This window comes from Pyricularia grisea, chromosome VII (genome assembly GCF_004355905.1).
Source record: "Pyricularia grisea strain NI907 chromosome VII, whole genome shotgun sequence".
Classification (NCBI taxonomy): domain Eukaryota; kingdom Fungi; phylum Ascomycota; class Sordariomycetes; order Magnaporthales; family Pyriculariaceae; genus Pyricularia; species Pyricularia grisea.
In genome coordinates this window covers 3103953-3131784 of record NC_044975.1, presented here as the reverse complement: position 1 = coordinate 3131784, position 27832 = coordinate 3103953, and the positions used below count along the sequence as shown (strand labels likewise).

The following is a 27832-nucleotide window of genomic DNA, read 5'->3' as shown; positions in this document are numbered from 1 at the left end:
CAACCACATGTAATAAAAACAAATACGTATACGTATACCACCCGATTTAAAATGCGTAAAATATTTATCGTTATCGGCCCAATCGCACTGTGCGTTCGTTTTTATCTTATTGTAATTGTGCAAATAGTTGGCTGTTATAAAGGGGTCAGCCCTTTTTTTTTTTTTTAAAGTTTGTACATGTCCAATCATGTGGCGCTTATATACCGATATTCATTTGTCTGTATAGATATCTATCCACTTAGTCTTGAATCTTGAAGTGAATACATCCATAATCAAGGACTTCATACATGAGTCGGGGTCATTTGAATTACCAAGTAGTTACGCAACAGGTTTGGCAGATCTATGGGTCTAGCAACACAATTAACATCTCAAAAAATCAAACTAGTACCAAGCTTGGGGCTTTTCAATCCGTAGCCCGAGAATCTATTACATCAATAACCTTGCCAGATCTCTCCGTCATGACAACCTCGCTACCATCGACAAATTTCACCTCCAGGGGGCAAATCAGATCAGCATCGACATGGCCCTTGAACATGGGTCTGGCCTCGTCCAGCGCGGCGCATATTCTCCGCTTCAGATCCGTTTCCTCCTCTGCGCTGCCGGGTCGATACGCCACTAGCACCGTCAGCAGGTCTTTGGCGTCGCGACGGCTGACTTTGAGCTGCAGCGCGGCTATGGGCCTGTCAGATCCCATGGTCGCCGCCACCAGATCCCTGAGGTGCACAAAGTCGACCGAGACAGGCCCAACCCGGACAGCCGTCCGATCTCGCCCCAGAACCCTGAACAGGCCCAGACCATGGTCGACCCACGCCCCGCGGTCGCCCGAAGGGTACCTGACCGCCGGCATCAGACGTCGGCCTGTGTTGGTAACCACGATGCTGCCCTCCTCTCCGGGAGTCTTGGTCGCGCGCCCGTCGTCGGTGATGATTTGCACAATCAATCCCCACTCGCTGTTGAGCTTGTGTACTCGTTGATCTGTGTCGTCCTGCAGCATGAGAGGTAGTTGTTTCTCCTTGTCTTCAACCTCAGAGGGACTTGCAGGCTCTGCAGGTGGGGTGTCTGGCAGCTGCGGTGGCGTCAGCCCGACGATCCCAGAGTCCATGGACCCGTAGACGAGGGACCGGATCCTAGCGGCAGGGAACGCTGCGCCCAGGACGCCGATTTGGTCCGGGTAGAGGGCCTCTCCAGAGAAGAGAAGCAGCCTGACGTGCTTAGCAGCGACCTCGGCGACCTCTTTGCGCACCGGGCGTCCAAGGTCGTCGGTTTCCAGGAGGTAATCGGCGATTTTGCTCATGGTGGTCACTGTGGTCAACAACACGGTGGTCTCGAGCCCGACGATGTGCTCGACCATGGTTGAGATGCCGACGTGGCCGGCAATGGGGACCTGAATGGCACCGCCGGGTAGGTAGTGCACCGAGAAGATGTGCAGTAGGAAGCTGCCGTAGAGGTCGCCGGCGTAGAACAGGTTCGCCACCTTGTCACCGCGACCTACGCCACATCTGGCCAGACAGGTTGCCAGCATATGCCCGAGATTGTCCAGTTCCTGCTGTGTATAGAAGGATACTTTCGGATTGCCAGTGGTGCCTGTGGTTTTTTTTTTTTAATTTTTGGAAAGAATTCAGTCAGTTAGTTAGTTCACAAGGCATTTTTCTTTTTGTTTGAGGACATTGTACGTTCTTACCTCCAGTCTTGAAGATAACTCCGTCACCCTGAGGTGCTGTCAATACACGACTGCCATGGCAGGTGTTGGCCTCCCAGTAAGCTTTGTGGTCGGTAATAGGCAAAGCCTCGAGAAGCTCATCATCGTCAGCATCTTGAGGCAAAACCACATTCTGCCACTGCTCGGCATAGAAAGGCGAGCTCTGGCGAACATAGTCGATAAATTCCCGAAGTTGAGACATTTCTCTTTGTTCTTGTTGATTTAGAACTGAATTGGTATTTTGACTCTTGAACGGTTATCCACCAGGGGAGGATTTGGAGGGGGTGTGCATAAGATATATTGGCATTTGTCGACTTTGCTTTCACCTCTCTTCAGTGACATGGTTTCGATTACACCATTATACACGGGGTTTCTACCCGATTTGGGATTAGTACGGTGAGGCTTTGGTCATCTGGCAATGGCATGGTAGAGACACTACTCAAACAAGCAATAGACGCATGGACTTTCCCGTATACAATACCTAGTCAGTTAAATGTGGCGATGTAACAAGGACTTGACCCACTTAAGTCACTAGATGGAGCTCTCAACACCAGAATATACAACAACCCCCCTTCACTTATACGTTTCAGGCGCCGGCAATCAATCATGATTACCGGGCTATAATCCGGCATTGCTTATTGCGGTAAGAATGGCATTAGCTCATACCGAGGTGAAAGTTACAGAAAGCCCGGACTTCCCAATCTGAATAGCGTTACGTAGTTTTTCCGCCCCCATCCTCACTGTGGACATCCTGGGGAGGCCCTCAAAAAGATCGTCCGGTCCGTTCCCGGTTTCTCTGTCGTTTGTATAGTTCTCCAACTGTGGAGCTTGCATACCTCATTTTTTTTAAGTCGCTATACAATACAAGTTATGCTATCGTGTTAGAACTCTATATTTAAACATTATGTATGTGATACGCCAAAAGAATACCAGTAATAATATACAATATTTCTCTGCTTCCACATGACTTGCAATACCGCTGCTGTTTCCCCCCTGACTGTAGCTTTATTAGAAAAGAGCGGTGAACCCGGCAGAGAGACGTTGCAGAAGAGACGTTAGTCAGCTATTTTAAATTTAGGCTACTCACTGACCACGAACCGTGGGCTACCGAACATCATGCAGAGTGAGAGGGTCGACACCTGTCAGGACTGACAGAACCAAGAGCAAAATGATTCGAATATTGTTTTACCTACCGTTCCTTGACATCTGTGCTCATAACAGAAGAGGAGACATGTCGCATATACCTTAATCGCCAGCGTTCCATTTGTTTCCCTGTGCTTGGAACCATACAATAATAATTATGCTGAGAGCCTTGTATTGGGACTGTCCAACATAGTGGCTTGGGTACCCCGATATCTGACAACAGTCTATATCCCTGATACACCGACAGTAGTAATCTTGATTAATTTCAGCCCCTTACTTTTTTGGGAACGATGTGCATGTCTCCTGGTTTGTCTGCAGCTTGATTTTGATTGGTTTTTGCCACCATCTGGCCCCTGAGACTGACAGGAAAAGGCATTGTGCCTCCTGGAGATCGATGGCCGGAGATGAGCAAGTGGTATCTGGGGCACGTCAGACTTTACACCATCCTAGTCAGACACTTGACTTTCATGTGATTCGAAAACATCACGACATTCGTCTGTGGCGGTGTCGCAACTATAGTAATGCTTGACCGCTAGGGTAGAGCGTACGACGATAAGCAAGGAAATGACAAGTAAGACTGGGAGATCATTGTCCTTGACATTGAATGAACATTTATCAATAGATTCAATATTATATAAAATATCTTGTTCTCCCTTGAATTACAGCTTCTTCTCTCTCTCTCTTCCACACATCACAACTGATAAAACCTTAGCTCAGACCTTCAACCCGTTTTAAATCACTTGCTTCTTTATCCTCAACATCCTCAGCACTTATCTTGACATATCTCAGCTCTTTGTCCACCCTTCAATACACTATCACCTTTTGTTTACCAGCCAAAATCAGCTTGGTCAAACCTCAACAATGGCTCTCTTGCCCGTACTCCTCGGAGTGGCCGTGATGGTCATCACCATCTTCCAGGTGCGAGGCATCTTGAAGGCCTACTGGTCCCCCCTTAGTCGCATTCCGGGCCCATGGTATGCTCCCTTGACCACCATGCATCTCCGTTGGGGCTTCAGCACTGGCGAGATTTGGAAGCTCGTCGAGAGATGCCACAAGAAGTATGGCCCAATCGTCCGCCTCGGCCCCCGACAGGTGTGGGTGGCCGACAGGGACGCACTCAAGGAGATTCTGGTCAAGGTCGACCTGCCCAAAGTGGCAATGTATTCCGAGATTTCGAGAGATAAGCACAGCCCTGGACTTTTTGGAGAGATGTGAGTCTAGACTGCCCCTTGGCTCGAGTTTCTCAGAGCCCGTTGCTAACAGATTCGGTCAACTCTTTTTTTGGGTAACAGTCGCCATGAGCCTCACAAGCGTCTCAAGAGATTCTTGTCGCCTGCCTTTACCGTGGCGTACATTGACAACCTGGAAAAGTATTTCCAAAAGACGTTGCGTGAACTGCTCGACAAGTATGAGTCTCAAATCAGCGCCGATACCGCCTCGGCCAGCTTCAACGGAATCGAGGTCGATTTGATGGATGATCTTCACAACGTAGCGCTGGACATGTAAGTTCTAAACTTTTCTTCATGGGTTGTTGACCAATCAGGGAGCTTTGTGTCTAGACTAGAACAACATCTAACCTTATCGACTCAAGCATGGGAGAATGTTCTTTTGGTAAGGGTTTCGGCCAGACCAACCCCAAAACCTCGGTCATTGAGGAGGGAGTCGACGAAAAAGTATGGAAATCCATCCCGCGCTCCATCTTCGACGGCCTTTCCAAGCGTTACCAGATGGTCTACGTCAAAAAGTTCCTACGCATGTTTGGCCTCGACATCAACTTTGACTGGCCCGCCGAGATGATCACGGCCATCGACGCCGTCGTCCAGCGCCGTCGCAACAACGCCCTCACCACCAGAGAAAAGGCCACCGAGGAGGCCTACCGCGATGAACCCGACGTCAAGAAGGCCCAGGACAAGCCCAGCCGCCGCGACCTTCTCCAGCACCTGATCGAGGAGGGCAAGAAGCCCGACAGCGGCAACGCCATGAACACGCGCGATATTGTGGACCAGATGGCCGAGATCCTGCTCGCCGGTTCCGAGACCACTTCGGGCACCATCGCGTGCCTGTTCCTCGAGCTGGCCCGAAACCCAGACGTCCGCGCCAAGCTCCTGGCCTCGCTGCCCGCCTGCGGCACCGGGGATGAGGTCGTGGCCAGCAAGGCCATCCGCAACGACGCGGACCGGTACTGGTACCTCGAGGCCTGCATCAAGGAGAACCTGCGCCTGCACCCGATCGCGTCCGAGATGGGCCGCCGCACCGGCAAGGAGTGGGTCACCATCATGGGATACAACCTACCCCCGCACACGGTCGTCTCGGCCAGCTACAGGGACCTGCACAGGAACGAAAAGTACTGGCCCGAGCCGCTCCGCTTCTGGCCCGAGAGGTGGCTTCCCGAGGGGCAGAGGGATGGAGCGCCGGCTCCAGAGTAAGTCTTCTTTTTTTTTTTTTTCCTATTCAGGCTATTTTTCTGCCTCTCTTCGAGCCCCCTAAACCTTGCTTGACGTGATCAATGCTAATCATGAATCTCAATCCTTTCCTATAGCATGAATGCATACTATCCATTTTCTGCCGGCAAGCATTCGTGCATTGGCATCAAGTAAGTCTTTCCCATTTTTTCTCCTTTTCGAGTTGGCAAGGTTTCTTTTTTTTTTTTTTTTTTTTTTTTTTTTTTTTTTTTTTTTTTTTTTTTTTTTTTTTTTTCGTTTGGCGAGCTGACACAATCCTCCCTTTGCGACATTTACAGTTTCGCATGGGCCGAGATGCGCATGGTCGCGGCCAACATCTTCTCGCGCTTCGACATCGAAGAGGTCCCAGGCCAGGTCATCGACTTCCGACAGTACATCACCATGCAGTTCCACACGGGCAACTGGCGCGTCGTTCTTCGCCCGCGGTCCGGACCTGGAGCTCCTGTCGCTGCCAAGTCTGATGTCAAGGATAAGGGCGAAAAGCAGGAGCGTTTGATCGAAGCTTGAAAGAAATGTCACCCGCAAGGTAGGACCTTGGGCGTACGCGGTTGAGTTCCTTTTTTTTGTTTTTTTCGTCCGCATCTGAGGGACGTTTGATCACGGCGTTTAGCATCTTTGGGCACATCGACTAATACTTCTTTATGCGTCGTGCTGGTTTTTTTTCTGATATTAACCGATTGCATTATGGTTCCTCAACAGATTTTACAGATTGGCAACAAAATCATTATTAGATAGATTGGTAGCAAAGTCTTTTTTTAGATAGATTTGATAACAAGAATTCGTTTGTCGTTTACTGCAAATATTTATGGTACGATTAACCTCGCGTTATTCCAACCTCCCTTTTATGTGCCGTATTACTTCGCCCGGAGATTTTAGACTAGAGGCTCACGGCACTCAATAAGCTCATCGGATAAGATGACTAGTCGTGTAACTTGAATCGCGGATCTGATTCCTGCCAACCATGCCAGGGATAAACCTTTGTTCTGTCTGTCATCCAAGAGATTCCGCCAGCACAATGTCATCTCAGAGTTCGAACATGAGCTGCAGCAACCAGGGGTGAAGAATAATTCCATGAGTTTAATGTTCAACATCCCTGATGAGGCCGACGATAAAACAAACAAAAAAAAAAGGAAGATTCAAGCTTCTACTAACAAGCTTCCACTCAACATGTAACCGCCCAACCGAATCGCACATCTCGGCCATTGAGTCGGTTAAGTTTCCTCTGCCCCTCGTTCCTCAAAATTCTGAGCTCTACAGGAACAATGCGTCGCCGTTGGGATTTTCTTTTCTTGCCAGTTTTCAGCGCTCAAATTTGGCGATGCGCCCTTTGTCAGGCCCATTCTAATGGCTGTCATGGGCAGTAAGGATCCGTCGACAACGAGTACGCGCATGTGCGAACATTGTCGCCCTCCTTGACGGCGGCAAAGCTCTGCTGCCGCGGCGCTGGGTACACATGATTCATCGTGCGCAGTTTTCTGGGCTGAGGTCGGATGGAAGAAGTGTTTCGATGTTTGAGAGAGATTTTCTTTTTCTTGTTATCAGCGTCATTCAAGAGATAAAACTTATTCATTCCCCCTTTATTATTCAGACGGCGAGAAATTCCGAAATATAGGGGCAGAATCCATCCCTTTGCGGTAGGGATTTTCCAGCAGAAAGGGGATAAAATTCCGATTCCCCAACCGCGCCTCGAAAACAACGTCTTCCCATGCTGGACCTCATACGTCGAAGCCCCAAAACGGTGGACACTGACATTGCCACATATAAGTTGTCAAGTAGACCGGTGCATATGCGCACTCGCAGATCAGGGTCTGATCTTCCGTTGGCAGGTAGCCGCAGTGCCGACCGCGGGTGTCAGTTCCGCTACACTGTTCCCGCGGATACGAGTTTTATTTTTAAAGTTTGGCTTTAGCACATGCATACCTTTCCCTGCCGCGATTTCTGCAGGGTACAATGACAAGAGTAAAAAAAAAAAAAAAGAAACTTGACCATTTTGATAAAATAAAGATAGTTAGTTACCTTTTCATCCACCCAATGCGCGCCTTGCATGTCTGCTTGAATGGCTTGTAGCGATCTAGGCGCTGCGGTTGACCGGGAATGAGCAGCCGCCGTGGGCGTCAAAGTGGGCTCCAGTGCGGTAGGATGACGTGAGGGCAGGTATGCGTCAGTGTGCTGTTTTCCACTATTTTCTGTTGACCTCGCTGCTGTTACGAGGCCCGCAGAAGCATAGAGAAGGACGAAAGATGGATTCATGGTGATTATGTGTGTTTTTGGAATCGAAAAATTGAGTTATACCTGAACAGCTGAGTCACAGAAATGCGTACCGAAGCTGATAAAAGAATAGCTAGCAGAAAAAAAAAGCTGATTGGTTCTCTGTAATATTGCTCTTGCATTCCAATTGTCAACTCACAATTCCTTTTCCCACCTTGGATTGCAACAGAGAACCAATCAATGTTTGCTGCCAGCATTGCGAGTTGACAACTGGAATGCAAAAGCAATATTACATGGTTGCGGCGTCTCATTACCAATTTTTGTCTCGTCTGTACGAGTTTGCTTGGTTTGCCATCCACCACATGAAGAGAATCAATGTTAAGGGGGACAGCAGTGTGGAGTCCTACGCAGTTGGACCAGATTATGGCGGTCGCACGCACAGAATATATGGGATTCCATTGCGCCAACACTCAAGCTATGCGCATTAAATCGGACAGGGGGTGGCGATGCAAATTATCGATAACATTCCGACAAACGAATGGAACGTGATCTTCAGAGAAAATGCGGGCAGTTTTTTTCGCTTACATGGATACGTGTGGCTGAAACATGATACACCCAAACAAAGCAAGATCGACACCAACAAGTTAGCATGCCAGGTAGCTGAGCAATCAATGACAAGGAAGATCGTGGGGCTGCGCGTATAAAACTGAAAGAGCAATCTCTCTGGCATGAGAGCCAGGATCAGGAACCCGATGCGGCATTGTCAAATCTCAAATTAGTGGTTGAGTAAAGCAGCCGGCATGAAAAACATAAACGTGACGTTTTTTTTTATTCCTCCGGATATATCATCGTCACATTGCATTGGCAGTAGCGGCACATTTTGCCAAAAATAGTAGTCATAATCAGACTATTAAGGAAGGGTATCCTGCAAAAACATGGAAGAATCCGGGCACGAGTCAAACTTGAGACAACATGTCTGGTCGTCATCGTTCCTCAAAAAAGTTCGAGAACATCCGGGCCCTACCTAAGATCTATCATCCAAAGAACGTATCAATTGTAGTACATCAAGTTGAGACAAAGCGCGATGGATTTCTAGGAGAGATGGCCATTTTTTGTAGTGTCTAGGAGATGGGTGCATTCGCGAAATGAGATTATACAGCTGGGCCTCTATCTCCATAAGTCATACGAAATATAACCACATCAGACAAAGTTAATTCGCTCATTGTGGTTGGCCAATTCTCGCGCGAGCGCTGCTGAAATACCTAACCTGCCGAAAACAAAGAAAGGATCAACCTAATGCAGTTTCTCAAGGTATCCTGGTTGCCGTAGAATGAAGTAACCTTCCATGTATGGTCTTGGGAGAGGATTAGGAAAAAGAAAAGGCTATCGGACAGAATTGGAAGAAATACAAAGCAAATCTCCAAGAGCGGGACGTCAGGCTAATAAGGAATAAATGTACGAACGAAGCGGGCACACTAAAAAGACATCGCTGGGGGCAGTCACTAAAATAAGCTACCTAGCTTAATTTCTCGTTCTTATGTTCTTTCTTTAGCAGTTCTATTGTTAACTGGACATGAAACTGATCTACTCCACAATACAATTAATTAGTTCCCGATTGACCAACAGACATAATTCTTTCTTCTTAATTCTGTTTATTACTTTATATTGCTTTGGCTATAAAAGCCATCATCCCCCTTGACCAATATCGGTTAATATCTCTCTTTCTTCACCATCCAGCCACTCGTTTCTGGTTTGTGATTTTCTTTAAACTTATTTTCTCACACTCAATTTTGCGTTGCTATTTACTTCGTTCCAAATTCGGTAAGTGGAAATACTATTCTGCAACTGAAATAGTTCCCCTCTATTCCCCAGTTTTCAGAATAATCAACAATCAAATGATGAGGAGAACGAGAAGAGAAAGACACAGAGAAAACTACTCATGACTAACAGCAAATTCAAGCCTAATACAATGCAGTTTTCAACCATCGCCACCCTGTGTCTCGTCTTTGGGTCCACCCTCGCCGTGGGTGGTGAAATTAGGTGCAATATTGCGATACAAAAAAATAACATCCTTCAAAGCCCCGAGCAGCAAACGGCGGGTAACTGGTTTAGCTTCTTCGTCGGAGTAAAACCGAATAGAATATTAGTAGCTCAATGCAGAAGCAGATCCTATCATAACTGCAATAACATAGAATGCCGGAAACTAGCAAAAGGTTATTCGGCGGAATATGTTTCTCTAGTTGGCGAGAGTGGCTCGGTTGGATCCCTGGGGAGGGATCCTCAAGCAACTACATATTAAGGCGTCTTTTGTTTTGTTTCATTTCTATCTTCGGCGGGGTTTCCTTGGGATATCTCGCGCTCGCTCGCTATAGTACAGTTGTTATATAATTAATTCTTTCTCGACTTTACTATGGACCTTCATCCCTTCAACTAGCTGCGGAGCAAATGAAAAAAAAAAGTGTTGCGCGAGAGGTGGGAGGTGGGCTCAGCACAAGCCGTTGGGCTAGAGGATTTATCGAGTCCATTCCTTTCTGTGTTTATCCGTTCTCACTATCTGAAATCCTGATTTTTCGCGCATACGGTTGCTAGTCATGAATCGGCTATTGGGAGGGTAAAAGATCAGCTAGAGTAGCGCACCCAGTAAAGGCTATCCGTGCACTCTAGGAAGAAGATGCAGCATATGATGTGACTGGAAAAGATGGTTGCTGTAAGCATGGTTCTCGCTAGCTGCCGTTGGCGCTTCTTTTAAGCTAGCCATATTGAGCTTAAATAGAATATGTCTGAGATTGATGTTGAACTTTTTGAGCCTGTATTGCTTTGGAATTTGCTAGAGTTGAGTGTGCCTTCATTGAGATAACCGTTCGATTCCAAGCTTTGGTATTTGGTGACTCGGCTACAAGCAGAGTAGCCAAGGGTTGCTTATAGACAATCACCGGTCTGGCCGGCGAGAAGTCATCCGCTTGAGACAGATGAAGGTACTTCATTGATCTACAGGTGAACCAAGTAGCAAATTATTGTCAGTTTCTCCCCAGGCGTACTCGCCTGAGCCCCTGTAGGGGCAGCTTGCGCGGAGACTGATTAGACGAACCTATCAGCCACAAAGCAAGGCACCAGCAACTGATGTCACACCCTGGCCTTGCTGGTGCAGCTTGCGGAATATGATCTGGGCATAGGCCTTCGAGAGCGTCAAAAGAGAAGCAAGTTGGCAATAAAGTTATTTCCTTTTTGCTAGTTTCACTGCAGGTGCTCCGGACGAGTAAGTAGCATACGCCCGCTCGTAGGACTGGTTTCTCTATCCATGGTCGTTTCTGTCTCGACAGCAGGTGGATACTTAGAACGTCACAGTCCTTTGGCATGAGCATGCTCCAACAAATATCCCCAAGGATAGTGTTGTGGCGATGACATGATAAGCAAAGCATCAATTACCCTTCACTCAATGACGTATACTCTCTGAGATGACAAGATCGTTTCCACTACCCACACGAGTCCACAAACGTACGTACGCTTATATTTCAGCGCAGACCATTTCTAGGCAGTTGGCATGTCTACCTGCTGCCAATCTCGTTTCTAGGTAGACAGACGGCGTTGTAATCCAGGTGTTGCGACAGAGTACTGGTAGTGCACTCCAAAAGACGAGTCTCCTTCAAGGTATTTACAAGGTCAAGGTATACCTACTGCTAAGTGGAACAATCACAAAGAGGGTATTTCATTGCCAATTTACTGTCAAGTTTACAGTTAGATGCTAAAAGCTCGAGACCAAAATATATCCTATCATATGGCCCTCCTGAGGTCAGAGCCCTCCTCCTTCAACGTGCCCCAATGCTGCATCGCCTGACGCTCAAGGTCAGGCTGCTGGCCCCTAGCATCGTAGCCACGACCTCTGCTCCCCGCTCTTGTCCTCCTATCCACCCTAGCCACAGGTCTGATTCCCGAGTCCTCAAATTCGACGCTGACCTCCTCGGCCACTTCGATCTTACCCATCGGCGGGGCCCTCCCGGCCTCGAGCCTGTAGAACCACTCCTCGTCCGGACTCTCCCTCCTCCTGGATACGTGGAGCCGCTGCGCCCAGCTCCTCGTGCTCGAAGAACTATCCCTCCTGAAATGCTGGAATCGGCCCTGGTGGGTAAGGTCCTGCTGCTGCTGTTGATGATGATGCGGCTGGTACTGCATCTGGGGATTGTTGTGTGCTCGACCGCGCGACGACGACGGCGGCATGCTCCCGGACCGAGACGTGATGGTCGTGCTGTTGCGCCCGAGGTTCGTCCCGCCGGCGTACAGCACATCGGTCTTGTTGACGAAGCGCGCGGGAGCGGGGTGGCGCTGCGGGCTGTTGTGGTGGACCAGGGCGCGCAGCACCGGGATGGAGGCGGCGACGATGCTCATTGCGGGTTCGGCTGTGCCGAGGATCGAGAGCCAGAGGCCAAGGATGAGATCTGATTTGTTGATGGCGGGGAGCTGTTCGATCTTGGCGAAAGAGACTGCGCCAGCGCTGTGACAGGGTAACGAGTTGTTAGCTTGTGTTGAGGAGTAAGGGAGGGTTAACAGGTGTGGGGGCAAGGAAGAAAATGAAACACGTACAATAACCCCATGCTCATTGCAACCATCACACCCAGCTTCTCCTTCTTGTTGATGGTCAACTTCCAAATGATGCGCCAGGGAAGCAGGGCCAGGATGATATCCATGGCGCCCGAGTAGGCGGCCGTGAACGTATTGTAGTCGATGATGAACTCCTTGGGCCAGCAGTTACCCTGCAACATGGGCCTCCACAGCTTTTCGCTGGGGCTGCACTGGATGTAGGTGGCGAGCGCGGCGAAGCCGAGGGTGGTGTTGATGGTGATGATGATGAACCAGACGAAACGACGCGTCCAGCCCTCCGAGATGCGCAGGACCGTGATGGCAAACGACGTCTTGCTCAGCATGGCGGCCAGGATGGAGAAGAAGCCACTCGTGTTGGACATGAGCAAAAATGTTTGCAGGTCCTTGGGGTGAAAGTCCCAGATGTGCTGCCCATAGCCAATGGAGACGTTGAACGAGATGAGCCCGGTTTGGGCGACAAGACATAGCTGAGCAAAGTTGTTTGTGGTCAGCTTGGAATTTCATCAAAAAGGTCAGACAGCGCCAAGTAATAAACAACAAACTAACCCAACTGACGATAAGAACGTGGTCATCCCACCACAAGCCCTTGTGTCTGAGAAACTTGCAGTACACCCTCAAGGCCAGGAACACCGCCGACAGGGCGGTCAACATCCAGATGGCATAGTTGACCTGGGGCCCAAAGTCCTCGTGGGGGAACGAACTAAAATCCCACGGCCACCCCTTCCATTCCCCGGCTGGCGGAGGTCTTCGGCCGCCGGCGTTCTCTGACGGTGGTGACGATTGCGGGTCTGTTCTGTTCGCGCCGGGAAATATGGACGTGAAAAAGAAGAAGTTTGCCACCACGAGCGGATCACTGTCGTTGGGGACGTTGTTGGACGACATTTTTTTTTTTTTTTTTTTTTTTTTTTTTTTTTTTTTTTNGCGACAACGACGACGAAGCGCGCAGTCATGATAACCTGGATGAAGATGAGGATTCCGATGAAGATGAGGATTCCGATGAAGATGAGGACGCGCATGACTGCAACTGCAAGAAGACTGTGCACCATGAAGTAAGATCCTATACCTACAACATGTTCCTAAAACCTTTTTCTTTTTTGTTACTGACACCTGTTTCGCGGCTAGGTTATTATGCTTGTGCCCTACAAGAACCTGGAGAACATACTTCGGGCAGTTGGATCACCTGACCACGTTGACAGCCTGGTGCAGCTAGTCTTGCTACGCTTGAAGGACATAAAAAAGTGGGATGAAGACCTTGATTCGGTGATCCCCCGTTTTTTTACTGCCTGTGTCAGAGGTGAATGTGTTTATAGACCAAACAAGACACTTGGAAGGATCCTACTATGGGCACGTCGAAATTTCGAGGATGGTCTATTTGCGGACTGTCTGAAAGCTAGCGTCTATCATGGGAATCTATCTTTCAGCTTTTATACCGGTCTTGGCGCGGTATTGAAGGATGAGCTCTCACATGATATGAGTTGCTCGCAGGTTGAGGAGGCGCTGTAAGTTATCCGGGCTAAGGGCTCTTCAATGTTCTGGCCACTCTCTTGGCATGACTAACAAGTTTAACTCAAGGTCCTCGATACTACATGGCCTTGTCAATCAAGGTGACTATTTTGCGCTGACGATAGTGGATTCGATTCTTTCAAGACTGCATAAGGAGATTCGGTGTTGTCGACTCAGGGCTACGTTTGATACCTGGAAAGCAGCTGTGCTTGACAGAGAGCTGAGAGGAAGATCCTCATTCCGTCATGCTGACCTTGACTTCGTCATCAAATCCCTCAATGAATCCAGTGGACTTTTATCATCCGTATGGTAAGCATGTCCTTGTTTTTTTCTTGAAACTTGACATCCTTCCTGCACCCAACACTAACACCAGTGTGTAGGCCAGTACATGCAATTACACGCAGCCCCCATAACTGTCTCCTGGAAATACTGTCCTGCGCCTTCAAAAACCATCTTCGAGTATGGCAAAAAGGTTGCCACAAGAGGCAAGAATTTCAAAGTCTCTACATGGTAATTTTAGATGGAAGTCAATGGAGCCTTGCTCTCAGGGAGTCCGACATCAAACACACATGGTCTGCTGCACCCCACCACTCAGGCACTTGGTTCATCTCCATGGTGGTTCAGAGCCTTCAACAGGGTTTACTGTCTTCTCTGCTCCCCATTATCAAGTACACTTGTCAGAATTTCACTGCCGGAGTATCCCGCAATGGTACCCTTGCATTTCGGGATATGTCTTTGGCGGGCTTCCTTGGAGACATGTGCCAGTCACTTCAAGATGCGAGTTCGCTGCTCGACGAGGAAGATAGACAAAATCTGACACCAATCAAGCCTGTCTCTGCAGACGACGTCAAAGCGGTCTTTGAGGAGATTCTCCGCCATGGGGTTCTCAAACCAATGCCTACTCGCCAAGCCGTAGACGACTTCCCGGGATGGGCAATCGCATCCAGAGGGTGCGGAAAGCGAGACTGCGTTGATTGCGCGGTCCTTGATGCTCTCTTGGGCCACGAGACGGCCATTGTCGCGCATTTCAATGAATGGTCTCTCCGCAGCGGTGTAGATCACCTTATCGGGCAATTGACCAAGAGAACGGCTGAGTGGCCAGCACCCTTCGAGTACAGCATCAAGGGTGAAATAGGCTCACGAACTGTCACCCTAACAAAACAAGAGAGAGTCTTGCGCGAAAGGGTGCAACACAGTTATGAGTATGCGATGCGGTCTCTTCGGCGGCGGGTGGCGCCCCTGAAGAATGAGTACATGAAACAAGTCCTCGGCCGGGAACTCTATGGCGAGCTTGTTCTTTTAGGAGAAGAGGACGAGGAAGAGGCTACAGAGTGTGACCAATGCATCACAGACATCGATTTTGAGGGTGACTCCGATTCAACCCAGACGTGCAGCGACGCGGCTCAACTTTCAACCTCGTCCATCAAGAGACCGGCACCGAGCTCTCCTGACACTGGATCCATGCCCAAAAGGCTAAAGACTGATTGAAGTATGGGACATTGCATGTTTGTTTTTGTGAACCAATAACACTAGCAAGTAAAATAATGGCTAACGTTGCGTACCCCCTGTTCGGCACCCCCCCTGTTCGGCACCCAAAAATAACAACACTTTTATTTTTATCCTCCAACTTCTATTATAAATATCTCGATGAATCTTTCACTTTTGGATTTACTTTTTTCTAATCTTGATTCTCCATTTTCCAATGAAGCAATATACTGAAAAACAGCTTATATCTGCAATTAACGACGTCAATAATGGCAATCCAATTGCAAAAACCTCCCGAAAATGGGGAATACCTAGGTCTACACTTCAAAGTCGACTTAAAGGTTCTCAAGCTTATAAAAAAGCACAAAGCCCTTTTCAAAGGCTTTCTACGGAACAGGAAAAGCATTTGGCTGATTGGGTACTTACCCAAACAGCTTTAGGGCTTCCGCCAACGCATCAAGAATTACGCTTTTTTGCCGAACGAATTCTTCAAGCCGCCGGAGAGACAAAAGGCCTTGGAAAACGTTGGATAACTCGTTTTTTGGCTCGTTATCCAATCCTTAAGACCCAAAGGCCCCGTCGAATAGATAACGCCCGGGTTAATGGCGCTACTACGGAGGTAATTAAATCTTGGTGGCTTTATATTACGAACCCGGTTATTAACGCTATTAAACCGGAAAACCGTTGGAATATGGACGAAACCGGTATAATGGAAGGTAAAGGATCTAACGGCCTGGTATTAGGGCTTAACGGGATCCGGCCGTTGCAACGGAAAGAGCCCGGAACGCGGGGTTGGACGACTATAATCGAATGTATATCGGCTACGGGCGTTGCCCTCCCTCCCCTTGTTATATTTAAGGGAAAAAACGTACAACAACAATGGTTTCCGACGGATTTAAGCCTTTTCGATAATTGGAAATTTCACGCAACCGAAAACGGGTGGACAAATAACGAAACGGCTATCGAATGGTTAAAAAAAGTGTTTATTCCGTATACCCAACCTTTAACCCCTGAAAAGCGGTTATTAGTTTTGGATGGCCATGGATCACATATAACGGACGAATTTATGCTTCTTTGCTTGCAAAACAATATTCAACTCCTATATTTACCCCCTCATTCGTCACACGTTCTCCAACCATTGGATCTATCGGTTTTTGGGCCGTTAAAAGAAGCTTATCGACGTCAACTTGGATTTGTTAGCCAATTTTGCTGTTCAACAATTATTGGAAAACGAAATTTCCTACTTTGTTATCGAAAAGCCAGATTAAAAGCATTTATAGCAAAAACCATTCAATCTGGTTGGCGTACAACGGGGTTATGGCCGGTAAACTTGGTTAAACCACTTTTAAGCCCTTTTTTGTTAGAAAATAGCAATGCCAACGTTATAAAAGATAAAAACAACGGTTTGCAAAGGGATAAAACACCGGAAAGCCCAGCCCAAAAAATTAACGACCCGTCTTTACTTATTTGGAAAACCCCTAAAACGACCCGAGATGTCCGATTTCAACTGCAAAAACTTTCCCAATCCAACAAAACCAACGCTACTTCACGTCTTTTATTTGCAAAAGTCCAAAAAAGCTTCGAAGCTAAAGATACCCTTTTGGCTAGCGCCCAGCAAAAAATCAGCTTATTGGAAGCACAACTGGAGGCAATACGGCCGGTTAAAAGGAGGAGGGTGGTTCCGGATCCAAACGAGCTTTTGGTTAACAAACAGAACATTATTGGATTGCAGGAAAAGGATATAGAAAATTTGGAACCTTTAGCTGATGAAGAAGAGGTTAATGAACCGGAGAAGCGTGAAAACGATTGTATTTTTGTCCGTTGATAATTTTATATTTAAATCAGCTTATAAAAGTAGGCATTTCGTTGTTAGATTTTCAGGGTGCCGAACAGGGGGGGTGCCGAACAGGGGGTACGCAACGTTAGCCATTATTTTACTTGCTAGTGTTATTGGTTCACAAAAACAAACATGCAATGTCCCATACTTCAATCAGTCTTTAGCCTTTTGGGCATGGATCCAGTGTCAGGAGAGCTCGGTGCCGGTCTCTTGATGGACGAGGTTGAAAGTTGAGCCGCGTCGCTGCACGTCTGGGTTGAATCGGAGTCACCCTCAAAATCGATGTCTGTGATGCATTGGTCACACTCTGTAGCCTCTTCCTCGTCCTCTTCTCCTAAAAGAACAAGCTCGCCATAGAGTTCCCGGCCGAGGACTTGTTTCATGTACTCATTCTTCAGGGGCGCCACCCGCCGCCGAAGAGACCGCATCGCATACTCATAACTGTGTTGCACCCTTTCGCGCAAGACTCTCTCTTGTTTTGTTAGGGTGACAGTTCGTGAGCCTATTTCACCCTTGATGCTGTACTCGAAGGGTGCTGGCCACTCAGCCGTTCTCTTGGTCAATTGCCCGATAAGGTGATCTACACCGCTGCGGAGAGACCATTCATTGAAATGCGCGACAATGGCCGTCTCGTGGCCCAAGAGAGCATCAAGGACCGCGCAATCAACGCAGTCTCGCTTTCCGCACCCTCTGGATGCGATTGCCCATCCCGGGAAGTCGTCTACGGCTTGGCGAGTAGGCATTGGTTTGAGAACCCCATGGCGGAGAATCTCCTCAAAGACCGCTTTGACGTCGTCTGCAGAGACAGGCTTGATTGGTGTCAGATTTTGTCTATCTTCCTCGTCGAGCAGCGAACTCGCATCTTGAAGTGACTGGCACATGTCTCCAAGGAAGCCCGCCAAAGACATATCCCGAAATGCAAGGGTACCATTGCGGGATACTCCGGCAGTGAAATTCTGACAAGTGTACTTGATAATGGGGAGCAGAGAAGACAGTAAACCCTGTTGAAGGCTCTGAACCACCATGGAGATGAACCAAGTGCCTGAGTGGTGGGGTGCAGCAGACCATGTGTGTTTGATGTCGGACTCCCTGAGAGCAAGGCTCCATTGACTTCCATCTAAAATTACCATGTAGAGACTTTGAAATTCTTGCCTCTTGTGGCAACCTTTTTGCCATACTCGAAGATGGTTTTTGAAGGCGCAGGACAGTATTTCCAGGAGACAGTTATGGGGGCTGCGTGTAATTGCATGTACTGGCCTACACACTGGTGTTAGTGTTGGGTGCAGGAAGGATGTCAAGTTTCAAGAAAAAAACAAGGACATGCTTACCATACGGATGATAAAAGTCCACTGGATTCATTGAGGGATTTGATGACGAAGTCAAGGTCAGCATGACGGAATGAGGATCTTCCTCTCAGCTCTCTGTCAAGCACAGCTGCTTTCCAGGTATCAAACGTAGCCCTGAGTCGACAACACCGAATCTCCTTATGCAGTCTTGAAAGAATCGAATCCACTATCGTCAGCGCAAAATAGTCACCTTGATTGACAAGGCCATGTAGTATCGAGGACCTTGAGTTAAACTTGTTAGTCATGCCAAGAGAGTGGCCAGAACATTGAAGAGCCCTTAGCCCGGATAACTTACAGCGCCTCCTCAACCTGCGAGCAACTCATATCATGTGAGAGCTCATCCTTCAATACCGCGCCAAGACCGGTATAAAAGCTGAAAGATAGATTCCCATGATAGACGCTAGCTTTCAGACAGTCCGCAAATAGACCATCCTCGAAATTTCGACGTGCCCATAGTAGGATCCTTCCAAGTGTCTTGTTTGGTCTATAAACACATTCACCTCTGACACAGGCAGTAAAAAAACGGGGGATCACCGAATCAAGGTCTTCATCCCACTTTTTTATGTCCTTCAAGCGTAGCAAGACTAGCTGCACCAGGCTGTCAACGTGGTCAGGTGATCCAACTGCCCGAAGTATGTTCTCCAGGTTCTTGTAGGGCACAAGCATAATAACCTAGCCGCGAAACAGGTGTCAGTAACAAAAAAGAAAAAGGTTTTAGGAACATGTTGTAGGTATAGGATCTTACTTCATGGTGCACAGTCTTCTTGCAGTTGCAGTCATGCGCGTCCTCATCTTCATCGGAATCCTCATCTTCATCGGAATCCTCATCTTCATCCAGGTTATCATGACTGCGCGCTTCGTCGTCGTTGTCGCAGTCCGAGGCCCAGTAGCATCCTGGGTCGTGATCTTGCACCAACACGGAATTGATCTCATGCTGCCGGAATTTCGTCTCCGGTGATAGGTTGATGTCAACGATGTTGTCTGGAGAAATCCTCAGGAAGCGACCAACACGATCGTTGCCGTCTTGCACTGTAGCGATTTCCGTAAGGGTGATGCCCCAGGTTACAGGATCATTCTGACCAACATTGGGTTTTTGTTCATCAGCAGTATGTATCATGTGGGCAAGAAACATGTAAAAGCCAGCTTTGCGGCTGGTATCCTCGAGCTCTCGACAAGCCTGAGTTCCTGCGGCAAAAATATGACCTGTAGCCGGGAGCGGAACAACAAAGAAAGGTGGTTCGTGTTGGCATGACCGAGAAGACGTCAGAATTTGCTCTATACGGTCGAATGGGCCAGCTGCGAGGGATTTGGGTTTTGCCACCCTGTTTTCTTGCGATTGGACAGAAAACCCGTAGACAAGAGAAACATGATGTCCATTCATCAGTGGCCCGAAAAAGTATGTGGCCTCGTCGTACTAAGCGAGGATGGATACTGAGGAATCGGTATGATGGACAAGCATTTCCTCTTCTTGGCTGAGACGAGGGCAAGAACACTCAACATGTACATCTTTTTGAATCCACGGCATAAAGACTGAAATGCCGCCTTTGACAATTGGATCCTTTGATTTGTCGGAGGAAAGGCTGTATCTTTGCGTTCCGGGGGCTTGGATACGTAATACCGGCGGCTCCAGCTTCACGCTCTCAAGCCCAAGTTTGGGCAGAATTGCGGGCAGGATGGTTTCCTTGAGAAACGAGTCCCATTTGGGATTGCGCAGGCGGATTTGGGAAATATCCAGCCCTCTTCCAGTCAGACCTTCTGGCTCGCTTTCTTGAAGTAGGATAAAATCCGCATCATGATGGGAGATGGGAAAGTCTAGCTGAGGCCAATCCTCGATGATGATTTCGGGATCGACAAGCTTGTCCGGCTCGATCATCAAGTGGGAACAGACCTGAGGAAGACGTTGGATTGATCCGAAGATGTCGGCCAATTTACTTTTCGTATCATCTTGGAAGGTGCCCTCCTCAGCGTCACGGAGGCTGTGATCGGATGACATCTTTGTGCTAAAACCATCAACAAAACAGCCGTGTAGATTGAACAAGATTAACGATCCGTGAGTTGTGTTTTTTTGTGGTGGGAGATGAAGTTGAACGAAGCCGTGATGCAAGATGGTGAAGGAAGACTGAGACACGATACGCGAGGTGAGGTTGTTGTCAGGTAGTGCCACGCGAGCTCACATGATTTCCTTGGAAATTACCCAGGCGGGTGAAAGAGTTGGGAAGGTGGGGTATCAATCCCCTCCACTACTGGCGAGAGCCCCTCATCAGAAGTGGAAGCGCAAAACGAGCACGAATTCAGTCAATCTTTGCTGTCAACGATAACTATATTGCAGCCAGAAATATCAGACAGGTGTCGAGAGTATCTGACAGGACGCCAGGGTAGGTAGCGCGGCAGTTGATCGAGGTCAAATGTCGGAGCCAACCACAAGCTGCAGGATCATAATCAATTCATGCAACAGTACTGCAGGGCACTAGCTTCCAGGAATTAGCCAGCCACAGCTGAGCAAGAAAAAACAAGCAAAGACAAGCCAAAACAAGCAACAGCCCATCTCTTGTTGTAGCCCCGCCCCCAGGTTCAACAACGACCCCACCCGCGCCTTATCAGCCCGGCTAAAGATACCTCCACGACCATGATTGGACGATCAGAGTTTGACTTTGTAAATGTCCTGCCCCGATCCCGGAACTTGTACACCTAATTGCAGGGTCCACGGACGCAGGGAGAGATAAGCAATCAGTTCTGCATGTTTTGGTCAACCCTTCTGCCGATGCGACTTTGAGATGCGCCGGCGGCTTTTGGATCGCCGACTAAGTTGACTGACAATCGCATTTTCCTTTACTCAATTTTTTTTTCTCCGTATCTATCTACCTTGCTACCTAGGTATCCAACACTACTTCTTATCGCCACCATGTTGCGTGCTTGTCCCACCTTGCCCACAAGCATGCAGTCCCACGCGGTTTCCCCATCCATCACTCTGGAAGCGAGCGGAGAGTTCTTGTTCACTTTAGCGGCTAGCCATGCATGATAGCCAGTGGTTTTTGAGGCTTTTGAGGTTTGTTTTTCGGGTTGTGGAGCTGAAGGATACCAGATCGAAAACCGTCACAAACATCTAGCGTCAAAGTTGCATTTTTGCTGCCGAGATTTAATGGTCCACTCGCTACCTTCTTGCGGGCTGGCCATTCAAGCTTGGGAGCAAAGATCGGGCTGGACCTCTGGTACATATGAAGGTTGACAGCCTGCTATTTTAGAAACGCAAAGTTGCCTTGTCTCTCTACCCGAAACCCTAAACTTTTTGAGGTCGACAACATCAGTCGTTTCGAGAGTCAACTTGGACTTGCTCATCATCAGTCAGGGTTTGACAATTGTCATCAAGCCAGCATGTCTACCCACGTAGCGGCTGCTCTGGATCAGGGCACAGGTTATGGGATTGTCCTCGGCCTGGGAGCTCTATTTGCCTTTGGTAAGATTTTGCGGCCACGATGCAAAACACCCTGGGGTCGACTTTTTGCGCATACTGACATCCGCAAGGTATGATATTTGTGACATTTGTCCTCAAGCGTTACAATGCCGAGCGCCAAACATCCGAGATGTTCAACACGGCCGGTAGGACCGTCAAATCGGGTCTTGTCGGCTCGGCGGTCGTGTCTTCGTGGACATGGGCGGCCACGCTCCTCCAATCCACTGGTGTCTGCTACCGTTACGGAGTATCGGGGCCGTTTTGGTAAATAAAAACCCTCGACAAGCCTAAATTTGACTTCGCAGCCATCATCTGACACGTCTATTTCAGGTATGCGAGCGGTGCCACGGTTCAGATCATCCTTTTCGCAACCCTCGCTATCGAGCTAAAGCGTCGCGCACCTAATGCGCACACATTCCTTGAAGTGATCAAGGCGCGCTTTGGAACCGCCGCCCACATCACCTTTATGGTCTTTGGCCTCGTGACCAACATTCTGGTGTCTCTGATGCTCATCGTCGGCGGCTCGGCCACCGTCAATGCCCTCACAGGAATGCACACAATCGCCGCCATTTACCTTCTGCCAGTGGGTGTCGTAGCGTACACCATGGTAGGAGGCCTGAAGGCAACTATCCTGACGGACTGGGTCCACACCTTCATCCTCCTCGTCATCATCATCATCTTTGCCCTTACAACCTACGCCACCTCGGAAGACCTTGGCTCTCCATCGGCTGTGTACGATCTGCTCGTCGAGGCAGCATCTCGCCACCCAGTCGAAGGCAACAAAGACGGCAGCTACCTGACAATGCAGTCTAAGGAGGGCGCCATCTTCTTTGTCATCAACATTGTCGGCAACTTCGGTACCGTCTTCCTCGACAACGGCTACTACAACAAGGCGATTGCCGCGTCGCCAGTCCATGCCCTCCCCGGCTACATCCTCGGTGGCCTGTCCTGGTTCGCCATTCCCTGGCTGACGGCTACCACCATGGGCCTAGCCGCCATCGCGCTCGAAAGCAACCCGCGATTCCCTACCTTCCCCAACCGCATGTCCGACAGCGAAGTCTCCGAAGGCCTCGTGCTCCCCTACGCGGCCGTGGCACTGATGGGCAAGGGCGGAGCGATAGCCACCCTCCTGATCACCTTTATGGCAGTCACATCAGCCACCTCATCAGAGCTCATTGCCGTCTCCTCCATCTTCACCTACGACTTCTACCGAACCTACTTCAACCCCAACGCGAGCGGTAAGCGCCTGATCTGGATCAGCCACTGCATCGTGGTCGGCTACGCCATATTCATCGCCACCTTCTCCGTCGGCCTGTGGTACGCCGGTGTAAGCATGGGCTACCTGTACCTCATGATGGGCGTCATCATCTCGGCCGCCGTCCTGCCCGCAGCCCTCACCCTGACCTGGTCCGGCCTGAACAGGTGGGCCGCAACGCTGTCGCCCATCTGCGGCCTGGTCGCTGCCCTGGCCGCCTGGCTCGCCACCGCTAAGCGCGAGTGCGGCGTCCTCGACGTGACGTGCACCGGCTCCAATAACCCCATGCTGGCGGGCAACGTGGTAGCTCTGCTGTCGCCCGTGGTGCTGATAGCGATTTTCACGGTCATATTTGGTGTGGTAAGTTGGCTACTACGCCGTTGCTTAGAAGTAACCCCCTGCATGCCCAATTCTAACGCTATTCTTTTTTTATAGGACAAATATGACTGGGTTTCCATGATGAACATCCGTCAAGCAGACGATCACGACCTCACCGACGCCGCAGGGGTGGATGCTGAAGTTGCGCAGGCCCAGCAGGCCGAGACGCATGACAGTTTCGAGGAGGAGCAGCGCAAGCTTGTGCGCGCCGGCAAGATTAGCAAGACGATGACGGTGTTGATGACGTATGTTACCCCATGCTTCGCTCAGATACCTTTGGTTTTTGGTCAAAAATGGAGCATCAGCTAACATTTTCTGCTCGCTAGCGTCGCGTTCCTCGTCCTGTGGCCGATGCCAATGTACGGCACAGGCTACATATTCTCGAAGCCTTTCTTTACCGGCTGGGTAAGATGATCAACATTCCACCCCCTGGCGGCGGGCACGCGTCAATGAGAACTATAAATATCCTAACACCAAAGCCTTACTCATAGGTCACCGTCGGCATCATCTGGATCTTCTGCTCCCTGGGCGCGGTTGGACTGTTCCCCATATACGAGGGCAGGAAGACGCTTGTCAACACCTTCAAGTTCATGATATCCGATCTCGGCGGCAAGCCACGGCTCAAAAAACTTGACGGACAACAGGTCGGCTCGCCGAGCGGTGGCTCAACGCCGGCCGAGAAGGCCCAGGATTCCAAGGATGGCGCTGTGCAGGTTACTCCCGCGTGAACTTTATTGGTTTTGTTGAAGAATTTTTGGAAGCGCAATCATCCAATGTGTAGAGTTGAAAAGAATACCCAAATAACGGGACTGTGTTCAAGTCCATCTTTTATGATACCACTGTAGTTGTTAATCTATCTAGTTATATGCTTGTGTCCTCTTGTTACACTAATTCAGGACAGCTCAGGGCAGCTCAGGGCAGATTCAGGGACGCGTCCGAAAAAGGAAATTTTGCGTGTCGAGATTCGGCGCAGATATTGTCCTGTTATCTGCGACGAATCTGGGCCACTGCATGCCTGGAATCTACCTCATGATCTGTCCCGCTTTTGTTCAGTCTGCTCAGGTGGCCCGGATTCGTCGCAGATAACAAAAGATATTTGTGATGCTGAACTATTGAGTCTGAGTGAGATATCTTTCCGATCTCGCTAGCAGTAATAACTTGATTTAATAGTCAAACAATGCCCACTTGTACACGGTAGTCGGCGGTTCCCGAGTTAGGAGTCGAGACATAAGTCTTCATAAGGACAATCTGGGGCACCGTCAAGTAAACACATACCAAGCTTGGCACCGAGAACTGTGACGGCCCAGCTGTGAGGCACGCGAGACAGTACCTGAAGGAAGTAGTAAAATACTGCTTCTAGATGTTCTTCAAAATGGCTTAATTGCAAGCAACTATATAGTATATCCTCCAGACTCAGCTGCCTCCACTCAACAAGGCCGTTTCTATGATGATAGCAATACCAAAACAGTCTTGTACAACGGGTAGTCAAAGACACGCAGCTTAGAACCCAGGTCTGGGGGCTTATCCCACTTGCAGATCTCAACGTTGGGACCAAGGCCAGCGCCAGGGGAAGATGGACCAGACCCTTAAAAGATGTACTCGACAAGCCTGCCCGAGGTGGAGCTTCAGCCGAGCATGCTCGGGATGCGGCTTTGCTTTTCTATCATGAGCAGTAGACGGTTTTCATGCATGCAAAAGGTGCGGGGCCTGCCGGTGCATTGGCGCGTTGCACTTCGGTCCACACCACGGTTGTGGGTACTGCTTGTTGATTCCCTCCGCCTCTTTGCTGCGGCCTGCATGTGAATATCTTTTCGGCGCTAGTTGCGATGATAATACAGCTCGGATCTGTGGCGCAGGGTAGGATTTGCATGTTGCCTTGTGCGTCGCTGATATAAGGTTTCTTGCTGTGGGATACACGAGAGCCATTAGCCCAGGTTTCGGCCTTGTGAACCAGCTGCGCCGAACAAGGGCAGGGCCAAGGCAACGAATGATCCAAACGAGAGGCTGTGAGGGAGACTTGATGAGTGGATAAGAAAAAAAGGGGCAGCTGGGCCTTACGCAGGATTGAAAATTATAATTTTCTGGCTTGTCATGAGTGCCGCCAGCCCACTTGGCGCAACGACAACTCTCTTTTCCGGGTCAAATACTGGCATGGAGTCATCTGAACCGCCCACTCGCAGACAGCTCGTCCGGGGTTACTACTGAGCTATCGTGGCCAGATTGTTGAATATATAAATCTGCTCAGGGTACAGATTGTCAGTGTTTTGGTGGCAAAATCGGTGCAGTGTGCCAATGAACCCAAGGCAGCGTGGAAGCATTTTCACATAACATTGGTGTGGATCCATGCTGGCCACGAGCATTATTTGATTCTCGCAACAGTTATTATCCCATTCCACGGCCTTCGCTCCTAGACAGTGGGAGCGTGATGCTTTGGGGGCCTTCGAAATGTAAACCACCGTCAAGTCAAATACGGCGGAAGCATAGGGATCTCTTTCTCGAGAGGAAGATAACCCTGGTCGGGGTGAGTGCGACCAAAAGAAGCACCCTTCTCAAGCCTGAGGAGTCCTGGTTCCCCCATAGGAAGCTTCGAGAAACTGAAACTACCAGCTTGTGAGGCAGAGATCGAGCCAGGAGCGGCGGTTCGGCTGGATGGCGTGTTCAACGCAGTGCTTGAGCACTTTGATCCTTCTCGCAGTCTTGGGGCATCCTGACCAGAATCTTCTAGGGTGCTCAAACGGCCACGCCTCGCATCGATATTTGACCGGTTTTCAGGCTAGGTAGCGGCCGATGAAATGGTGGCAAGTACAAAATCAGCCGTAGCTGGTCGAAAAGATCCTTTGCACTTGATCGCCTCTCGGGATCAACCTGCAGAGCTTGACTGATGCATGGCTTGCAATCTGGCTCGCTGCTGACAACCTCATTCATCTAAATTTTACGCCTTTTCGAACCATGAAGTGGTCTGAATAAGTTGCGCCCGCACTATATCTGCCTCGATCGTCACGTGGCGTTCGAGCCCTGAGCTTCTGGATGTTGGATATCGATTGGCCACGGTCGGGCTGCGGCTGGCTGATCCTCGAATAAAAGTAGTCATCGATTGTTTGGGAACCAGTCTCAGGATCTAGATCACATCGCAAATCTTTGAAGCTCTCCACACTCGTTTCGCCCTCCCAACGCAAAAGCGAGAACTTGTGAGGTGATGGCGCCAAATGACCAAACATCGCTCTTGCGGCTGATAGGCACACGTATTTTTTCCCAGTCTTCTGCTCGAGCAATCTCCGGCGCCTGATATTTGCTTGCTAACTACCACCACCGGCCAGAATCGGATCCATATCGGTATTCCCAGGACTGTTGACAAGCCCTGACTGGCATCTTATGACAGAGATACCAAAATTCAGCAAGCTTCCAAGTCCTAGCTAGACCACCCGCAGATATGATGATGTTATCGGGTTTTAAATCGAGATGAGCCAGTAAGTAAACTTTGTCCTCATGTTCAATGGTGCCATGCACGAATCGAAGAGCACCACTCAAAGTCAAACACTGCCTGAATAGATTCAGGAGCAATTTTTTGCATAAGGTTCGGCCCGCCTGAGACGTCTGAGCAAGTTCTCAGCAACAGAAGGGAACCTCTCCGAGAAGTCCAGCTTAGCAAAAGTTTCATTCCCATCTCCAACCTCCAAGAACTGTAAAAGATTGCCTAGACTTGCAAATAGAAAGATTACAAGCGGTGATTCAGGGTCGCCGAATCTGAGGATCGTATGGTGTAGGGAACTTTGATGTTTACTGCCCAAATTGTTCGTAAGCTTTTTGAGACACATAAGATTTTCGATTTCGGCGTCGACGTCACGGCTCCTGAATACCTTGACGGCGACTGCGTATGGAATTGACTAAGACATCGGATTTGAGATTAGATAATGGTTTTTGATTCCGGTGAAGACTTGTGAGAGATACTTACTGGCCTAAATATCTGGTCGCGTAAGGGTAGGCTTCTACGTATTCAGGAGAGACTCGACAAAACTGTGCGGAAACGTGAGGTGACGTCAGTTGAACATTTCAAGTTTATTGATGGACAGTCATCAAGGAATGTACTTGCGTACACATCGCCATAAGATCCTTGTTCAGGATTGAGACCCTTTGTAAGCTCAGAGGGAGGTCTTATTGTCTACCGAGGTTGAAAGGTTCTTCAGGATCTCGTGTAAACGGAGAGGTCTAGGAGCAAATGAGAAGTGATTGTTGTAACACGACTGTCTGTTTTGAGGCTTTGTTATCTCAAAGACTTTGTTCAAGCGTTCCTCATTCATACAAAAGCTAAAAGGATTACTGCTGCTTCGACTGTTCAAGCCGTCAACTACAAGCTTCGGAAATATATCACAAACCATTCCTATTTCAATCTTGTGAAGACAGCAAACGAGATGAGCAAAAATACTTCGTGTTGGACGTACAAAAGTTGCTCCTTGTTCAGTTTGGGTCCA

At 49.0% G+C, this 27832-nt stretch overlaps 9 protein-coding genes across 9 annotated transcripts; 4 read left to right on the top strand and 5 right to left on the bottom strand.

The window, feature by feature from the left end:
• Positions 1–403: 403 nt before the first annotated feature.
• PgNI_10911 (uncharacterized protein) lies at positions 404–1901 on the bottom strand (the record flags this gene model as incomplete). The annotated part of the gene is made up of 2 exons (XM_031130885.1): positions 404–1584; positions 1682–1901. The coding sequence occupies 2 exons, from the start codon at positions 1899–1901 to the stop codon at positions 404–406; spliced, it is 1401 nt and encodes a 466-aa protein (XP_030980139.1).
• A 1802-nt stretch (positions 1902–3703) lies between these two features.
• On the top strand, positions 3704–5811 carry PgNI_10910 (uncharacterized protein; the record flags this gene model as incomplete). Its single annotated transcript, XM_031130884.1, has 5 exons — positions 3704–4053; positions 4135–4344; positions 4434–5264; positions 5382–5435; positions 5583–5811. The coding sequence occupies 5 exons, from the start codon at positions 3704–3706 to the stop codon at positions 5809–5811; spliced, it is 1674 nt and encodes a 557-aa protein (XP_030980172.1).
• Positions 5812–7019: 1208 nt separating this feature from the next.
• PgNI_10909 (uncharacterized protein) lies at positions 7020–7554 on the bottom strand (the record flags this gene model as incomplete). Its single annotated transcript, XM_031130883.1, has 2 exons — positions 7020–7169; positions 7321–7554. The coding sequence occupies 2 exons, from the start codon at positions 7552–7554 to the stop codon at positions 7020–7022; spliced, it is 384 nt and encodes a 127-aa protein (XP_030979658.1).
• A 1927-nt stretch (positions 7555–9481) lies between these two features.
• PgNI_10908 (uncharacterized protein) lies at positions 9482–9811 on the top strand (the record flags this gene model as incomplete). Its single annotated transcript, XM_031130882.1, has 1 exon — positions 9482–9811. One exon carries the CDS (start codon positions 9482–9484, stop codon positions 9809–9811), a length of 330 nt encoding a protein of 109 aa, XP_030979869.1.
• A 1396-nt stretch (positions 9812–11207) lies between these two features.
• Positions 11208–13028, bottom strand: PgNI_10907 (uncharacterized protein). Its single transcript, XM_031130881.1, has 3 exons — positions 12655–13028; positions 12091–12575; positions 11208–12001 (listed from the first exon to the last, which is right to left on the bottom strand). Exons 1-3 carry the CDS (start codon positions 12988–12990, stop codon positions 11284–11286), a joined length of 1539 nt encoding a protein of 512 aa, XP_030979659.1. The 5' UTR covers positions 12991–13028; the 3' UTR covers positions 11208–11283.
• PgNI_10906 (uncharacterized protein) lies at positions 12920–15164 on the top strand (the record flags this gene model as incomplete). The annotated part of the gene is made up of 5 exons (XM_031130880.1): positions 12920–12978; positions 13055–13157; positions 13231–13607; positions 13681–13920; positions 13992–15164. 5 exons carry the CDS (start codon positions 12920–12922, stop codon positions 15097–15099), a joined length of 1887 nt encoding a protein of 628 aa, XP_030979660.1. The 3' UTR covers positions 15100–15164.
• Positions 15165–17017: 1853 nt separating this feature from the next.
• Positions 17018–20272, bottom strand: PgNI_10905 (uncharacterized protein; the record flags this gene model as incomplete). Its single annotated transcript, XM_031130879.1, is given in 5 exon segments — positions 17018–18190; positions 18262–18501; positions 18575–18951; positions 19025–19693; positions 19712–20272. 5 exon segments carry the CDS (start codon positions 20270–20272, stop codon positions 17083–17085), a joined length of 2955 nt encoding a protein of 984 aa, XP_030979661.1. The 3' UTR covers positions 17018–17082.
• An 802-nt stretch (positions 20273–21074) lies between these two features.
• Positions 21075–24091, top strand: PgNI_10904 (uncharacterized protein; the record flags this gene model as incomplete). The annotated part of the gene is made up of 6 exons (XM_031130878.1): positions 21075–21733; positions 21802–21994; positions 22061–23345; positions 23421–23608; positions 23690–23768; positions 23855–24091. The coding sequence occupies exons 1-6, from the start codon at positions 21652–21654 to the stop codon at positions 24089–24091; spliced, it is 2064 nt and encodes a 687-aa protein (XP_030979662.1). The 5' UTR covers positions 21075–21651.
• A 2002-nt stretch (positions 24092–26093) lies between these two features.
• On the bottom strand, positions 26094–27461 carry PgNI_10903 (uncharacterized protein; the record flags this gene model as incomplete). Its single annotated transcript, XM_031130877.1, is given in 5 exon segments — positions 26094–26288; positions 26300–26645; positions 26668–26957; positions 26978–27247; positions 27450–27461. 5 exon segments carry the CDS (start codon positions 27459–27461, stop codon positions 26094–26096), a joined length of 1113 nt encoding a protein of 370 aa, XP_030979663.1.
• Positions 27462–27832: the final 371 nt, after the last annotated feature.